The sequence below is a fragment of the Pelobates fuscus genome, chromosome 3, assembly GCF_036172605.1.
Source record: "Pelobates fuscus isolate aPelFus1 chromosome 3, aPelFus1.pri, whole genome shotgun sequence".
NCBI classification, from domain to species: domain Eukaryota; kingdom Metazoa; phylum Chordata; class Amphibia; order Anura; family Pelobatidae; genus Pelobates; species Pelobates fuscus.
The window spans coordinates 406084864-406092486 of NC_086319.1; the positions used below are offsets into that span (position 1 = coordinate 406084864).

The following is a 7623-nucleotide window of genomic DNA, read 5'->3' on the forward strand; positions in this document are numbered from 1 at the left end:
GCTAAACGATACTCAACTGGGTTAATTTGAGACAGTACCCTGTAAGGTCCAATATATCGAGGAGCAAACTTCATGGACGCACTTTTAACCGAATGTTTCTAGTACTTAACCATACTCTATCGCCTGGAACAAACACCGGTGCTGCCCTTCTACGTTTGTCAGCGTGTTTTTTAACCAGCGTAGAATTGTGCAGAAGGATTTGTCGAGTTTGATCCCACAACTCTCTTAAATTGGCAACATGAACATCCACCGACGGTATCCCTTGAGAAGAAGACTCCGAAAAATTAAAATTATGTAAATACAACCTCAGATGAACTACACATGACATATTACACATATCATATTATCATAATTTATTTATCAATAACAAAGCCAAAATTGAGAAGTCACATTCGGAAAACAAAGTACATCCTTACTGCTTCCATAGGAATTAAGAGGCTAAGTAGTAGACAGGTGCTGCTTATTAAATTCCATTGATTAATTGATCATCAGCAAGTGTTACTGCCTCTATAAAAGTCGGAGTTTTATCAGTTTGCTTGTCTGGAGGATTCAGGCATGTGTTAAACACAATGCCAAGGAGAAAAGACTTCCGTATTGATCTTAGAGAAACAATTGTTGCTGCCCATCAAACTATAAAGATTGCTAGTATGTCTTTATATGTAAAACCATAGAATTCAAAGAGGGTCTACTTTTTTTTTTCCTTATGACTGTGTATATATATATTACAGTACACTGATCGGCACATTTCACTTCCATTTCATTCACAAACAGGGTGGCGGAGTTAAATAAAAAACATACCTTCATGGTCCACAGCACTTCATGGTCCGTGGCAACAAGGTGCTCTGGGAATGCTTGGATTTCTGAAAGCCTGGCTACTTCTTTCATAGTGCTGTACGAATGTGTAGCACTGTGGGAATTAAACTAATTTGTGTGGCCTGCACAATGCAAAATGCAAAATAAAAATGAGAATGTTACAAAAGAATAGCACAACTCAAAGCTAATTTTTATCGGGCTGTGTAACAAAAAAAAAAAAAACCAAAAAAAAAAATTGCAAGAAAAATAAGCTATTGGGCTGTGCAAAAAAATTCAATGTGACAGTTCCAAGTTAAGGAATAACGTCACCCACTTCCCATCATAATACATTCTTCAATATACGCTCCACACAGTCCAATTATTTATAACATGACTCATTTATCAGGTAGTGGAAAGGAGGGCTTCATTAAAAGGCTTCTCCAATCTCAGCCTGGAACCCTGTTAATTCTGAGGACAAATGTCAGAATCTCGGAACGCTGAGATGAGCTGGTGACAAACATAATCAGTTTCTACCTTTGCAGGTAGTGAACGGTAAAGATTCTATGTCTCCTCCCTCCCATGCTCGTGCACTCACTCCCAGCCATCTAATTCTGAAATATACATCTTTTAATTCTCACTCTGAGTGCGCCCTACACTCCCTCCCCTCCTTATCTAAGACTGTGCACATGCGCTATGTTAGCCATGAGGGAGACGGAGTGGATATATAGAATGAAGTCAGGGGTCAAGTCCTGGGGAAAAAAGTGTGGGAACTCTCCCCCCCCCCCAAAAAAAAACCACTCGTATACAAACGCGTGCACACACATACACTCACAGACACACACATGCACTCAGACACTCACAGACACACATACTCAGACACTCACACAGTGGTGTATTTTAATTTTGTGCTGCCCTAAGCATGACTATACCTGAGCACCCCCTAATCTAAATTTACCACCCCTTCCTGTCAAGGGCGCACCGCTTCCTGATTAAGAACCCACCCCATCCTATTTAGACTCCACCTTTTCCTGCTCCTTTTAAAGAAATACTATAGTGCCAGGAAAACAAAGCTGTTTTCCTGGCACTATAATTCCCTATAGTGCCCCCCTCCCTCATGTCCTCCCCTCCCCCACTCGACACTGATGGGGTTAAAATCCTATGGGTATTTAGCAGATGCTGGATGTCCTCATGCACAGGTTGAGGACGTCCAGCATCAGTTAGGCGACTTTTGGTCACCTAACCACCCGAAAGTCCCTCAAGTGGCTGTCTGGTAGACAGCCACTAGAGGTGGAGTTACCCCTCGAGGTAATTATTGCAGTTTCTGAGAAACCGCAATAATTACACTTGCAGGTTTAAGGGGACTGGGACACTGCACCCAGACCACTTCAATGAGCTGAAGTTGCGTGGGTGCCTATAGTGTCCCTCTAAGCACACTCTCTGACAGACACCCACACTGGCAGATACACACTGACAGTAACACACACACTCAGTGACAAACACACAGACGTCACTGATTTGACACACACACACACATTCACTGACACACACTCATTCATTGACACACACAAACACACTGACAGACACACACTAATAGTCACACACGCACTAAATGACAAACAGACTCTCACCGATTTGACAGACACTTACAAACATACACTAACAGAAGCACATACACGCAAACATGTGCATACACTAACAGAAGCACATACACTCATACGCACACACACGTGCATACACTAACAGAAGCACATACACGCAAACATGCATACAGTAACAGAAGCACATACACTCATACACACACACGTACATATGCTAACACACGTAAATACACTCATACACACACACTCTGACACAAACACACACATACACTAACAATCATAAACTAACATACACACACATACATAGACTAACAGACATACACACATAAACTAACAGACATACACACACACTAACAGACATACACACATTCACTAACAGACATACACACATACACTAACAGACATACACACATACACTAGCAGACATACACACACATACATACACATACACTAGCAGACATACACACACACTAACAGACATACACACACATACATAGACTAACAGACATACACTAACAGACATACATATACAAATTATTAAAATTAACATTGCCCACCGACCCAGCCTCCCTACCTTTTAGGAAAGCTGGCATGGATGGGTCCCTGTGGTCCAGTGGGGCTGCAGTGAGGCGGGCTGCTCTCTCCCTGTCATGGGGGGGGGGCACCTGATTGCCCCCCCGGCGGGCTGCTCTCTCCCGTCACACGCGGCGAGGGAGCTGTGTCCTCTCTGCTCCCTCTCGCCGCGTGGGTTGTCTTCTGATGCAGGGAGCCGGAATATGACGGCATATTCCGGCTCCCTGCATCAGAAAACGGCGCGCGGCGAGAGGGAGCAGAGAGGACACAGCTCCCTCGCCGCGTGTGACAGGGAGAGAGCAGCCCGCCGGGGGGGGGCAATCAGGTGCCCCCCCCCCATGACAGGGAGAGAGCAGCCCGCCGGGGGGGGGGGAGGCAATCAGGTGCCCCCCCCATATGACAGGGAGAGAGCAGCCCACCGGGGGGGGGCAATCAGGTGCCCACCCCCATGACAGGGGGAACACAGGGCATTTGGGGGCGGCATTTTTTGCCGCCCCCTGAGTGCCTGCAGGGGGAACGGCGTTCCTCCTGTGAAAAAAGTGCAGGAACGCCGTTCCCACGCGTTCCTGCAGGACTCGAGCCCTGAATGAAGTCCTCCGTCCCCTCGGGGCTTAACACAGATTTGGACATACTGGCTTTTATGGATTGATTATATCATTAATTTTTATAATAATTTTCTATATATTTAGCTTTTTGAATATGAACCAAAATTTGTTCTTTAGTATATATTTGAATATGGTTTTGAGAGTGTCTGTTTTTCGAGAATATACATCAACATGTTCTATGACCTCAATCCTATGATGTTATGCTTTCATTCATTTTTATACCTTCATTTTTTGTTATCCTTTTTAAGAAATATTATTCATGTGAAAGATTACTTTTGAGTTTGTCTTTTTACATGATGTTCCTGCTATGCATATTATATGTATATAATGCATCCATTTTTTTATAGTTTTTAAGTTACTTATGCCTTCACCATCGATGTATATATTGATAATCATGAATTAATGTACCTTGCATGTTTTTTGTTGCCTATTGAAATATAAATAGGCTTATCTCCACCCAACATATTTATTTATTTACACTTCTGGATCTGGATCTCTCTCTCTCTCTCTCTCTCTCTCTCTCTCTCTCTCTCTCTATATATATATATATATATTTTATATGTATATATATTTCAATTTTTTTTTTTAATAATATATATATTTTTCCACATTTTGTATTCTATGTCTCTTCACATATATTTTTCCTTACCAGTACTATTTATATTATTCTTTAGGCTGGTTAGAGCTTCCTTTTTGCGGCTGTGTAAAGTATCAATAAAGTTATCCTGCGTTCCAGCGTGACCGCGCATGCGCGGGCCGATCACGCGTACGCAAAGGCGAAAATTACTGCACAGACCGGCGGATTTAAAAGGGAAGAAGATCTTGAAGAGAGAAGACGCTCCTGAGGAAGTCGCAAGACAAAACGCGTTGAGCATATCCAGTGACCCTGCAGTTTGGTATCAGCAGTTTTATTTGCATATTTGCTGGTTTTCATTGTTTGTGCAATACTTTGCCTTTAGTTCAGTATATATTGAACTTGAGAGTGGTTGACTTTGTGCACTTTAAATTCTAACTTTACTTGCACTTTGGCCATACAGCCCAGTATTATGTTGTGTCAAGCTGCTGTACCTAAGGGTCTTTGGCCTATTGTGGCCTTTTTATATACTTTTATTGCACATTTTGTGCTGTGAAATGTGGATACTTTGTTATCAATAAATTCTTGCTATTTTTTATCTTTGTTTCTATATTCCTTTTTTGTACCCCCATTTTATATTGCCGATATAGTGACTGTGGCACCCTGTGTCTTCTGTTTTTTGGTGTATATATTTGTGGTTGGAGTGACCTCCTCAAAGAGGCTTGCCTGCACTCGGTTTTTCACTGCACTCCACCCATCTTTCACTTAACACATGTGCTATAAGCCTGGAGATCAGGCCAATCAAATGATTCTCTGTGAGAAGCATTTGATTGGACCTCGTAGAAGGAAGCAGTGACATTAGGTTGGACATAAAGAGAAGCAAAATGAGCTTCACTCGACACTGGATTTCAGGTAATTTTATCCTTATTTAATAAACAAAATTTAAAATGCAAAATAAAAGGAAAGGGACCAATAGGGTATTTTTTAAATAAAATATATAAAAATATATAAGTTTTGGTGTAATCCTTTAAGTTTAGAATTTATGAATTTCAGTTTACTAAATATTGTAAACATTGACTACATACATTGATTGTTTATTGTTAGTTGTTTTTTTCTTATTTTTTATAGATGCGCATTGATGCCCCACAAAAGTTTACAATCGGCTATGTCAAAGTCTCCAGTTCCATTAATAAACTGATGTTCTCCATTCAGGATATGCACCGGGAATTTCAGTTTACAGCTGAGCTGTCTTTGAGGTTACTCCAAGATCAGAACATCCAGGTGCCCTTGAAATCAGTCAATGTTCCACTGTGCAATCTCTTCTCTTATGATATATAGATAATTAGACATAAAATAACTTACAGAGTTAATACATATATTATTGTCCTCCTACCCTAGATATTGAGTGTGGTCGGATCTCATCCTGTGGTTAACATAACGAAGATACAAAATTATAATTCCCAGCTAACTTTCAGTTTCCCTCGGACATGGATGCCAAGATGAAGGCTGTAACCTGTTCATGGTGTGTACATTTACCATGATAATACTATACAAATATATACATGGTCAGTACAAACCGCCATGTGCTAACTTGTTCATTAGCAGGAATATACAACAGACAAGATGTCACCCATTGAGACTGGATGAAAGGTGTTTTCACTTACTGTGGAGAAAATGGTTCTTTACAGTAAGAACAATAAAGTTGCGAAATTCTCTACCTGAAGAGGCTGTGTTATCAGATTATGTAGATTAAAAAAAAAAAAAAAGAGTTGGATTCTTTTCTGCAAAAAAACAAAAACAAAACAGAACATTTGAGGATATATATATATGTGAACAGATTGTTGATCCAAGTAGAAATGTAATTACAATATGGAGTTTTTGTATCATAATTGAAAATGGTTAAATTTGTTTATTTTTTTCCTTCTTTTATATCAACAGAATAAGAGGATGGCTTTCAAGGTTACATTTGATAGACTTTAGTCTTTTTTCAACCTAGATTACTATGTAACTAAAAAAAATCTATGCTATAATCATTATTGTTCTATTTAACCCTTCCCTATAAAGTAGATATAGGTCGATAGAGTCACATTCAGTACCTACTATTACATCACATAGGACTAAAAACAACTGTCTATTGATTCCTAAATAGTAACTCTTTCTTTTGCAAATTGTAATTACTCCCTACAATCACTTATATTGTCCCATGCAATTCCTCTTTATAATATTCTCTCCTGCACCATTTACCCTCATTTTAAAAATCATCTTATTTACTTTGCAGCCATTCTAATGTCCATTGACATTTAGCATTCTCTATAACACTCCATTGGTACCATAAAACAATCCCACTAATCCATTTTTTTTCATTTCAGAGTTACCACCTTCGCCAGACTTCCCGTGATCATTCTTCTGGATCTGGCTTTGATGCTGGTGACTGGGCCAGTAGTTGGGGAGATTGTGGAGGTGGAGACTGTGGCGATGGTGGTGGTGGAGACTGTGGAGGTGGTGGAGATGGTGGTGGTGGTGGAGAGTAATTATTATTTCTAAAAAAAATTGGATTATCTATGAACAAAACCCCAAATATAACATATTCATACATTGGATACACATTATATATTGGTTCAAGAAAATCTGTGTGATCAACCTTTTGAGTGGAGATAAACAATGTCAGCTCACTAGTAGGGCAATGCAGCGAGTACACCAAATATGATATAATTCAAGGTTGAACTCACATCTGATATTTTAAAAGCAGGCACATCTGCATTGCATTGATTTCAAGAGTCTTCCAGATGCTCAGGAATATATGTGAAGAAAATAATACAAAAAAAAACATAGTGCAACACTGTAGACCAGTGTAACTGCTTTAATATATCACATTTAAAGAATCAAAGATGATAAAAATGCCCATCAACATACAGTATGAAGGTCTTGGTCCAGATGTCAGAACTTGTAAATGCAGGATAATAGTATCAAATTCCCTCAGGGATTACAAATAGTAAAGATAAATATATAAAATAAAAACAATTAAGTTTGCCATACGCATTTTTTGTCTCGCTAATCTTCAGGAAAATGAAAATAAAATGTCCACTGTGAATGCAGCATGGTTCATAGATTCTCCACATGGCGTTTATATATCATTTAGTCCTACCTATCACTATTAGCCAATCCACCCTCTCGGGATACACCGAGTAAATATTTGTCTTTCAATTCGGCTCATGCCATTGGGTCTCATTAGGGATAGTCTGCAAGGAAAGTACAAGTTATATTATGTTAATACTAATAGACACATAAAACCAAAGAAATATAGAATGTGACGGCAGAGATTACCCTCTCAGTAAAGTAATACTTCCTGATATTATTTTTAAACATTTGACCCTCTAATTTAAGACTATGTCCTCTTGTTGTGGTAGTTTTTCTTCTTAAATATAGTGTTTTCCTTTACTGTGTTGATTCCATTTATGAATTTAAATGGATTAGATGGATT

At 39.3% G+C, this 7623-nt stretch overlaps 1 protein-coding gene across 1 annotated transcript in view; it reads left to right on the top strand.

The window, feature by feature from the left end:
• Positions 1-6673, top strand: part of LOC134601957 (phospholipid scramblase 2-like) — an 87161-nt gene extending 80488 nt beyond the window's left edge. The window contains exon 7 of the mRNA XM_063446463.1: positions 6512-6673. Within this exon, the coding sequence (XP_063302533.1) occupies positions 6512-6673 (162 nt within the window). The remainder of the gene's footprint in view (positions 1-6511) is intronic.
• Positions 6674-7623: the final 950 nt, after the last annotated feature.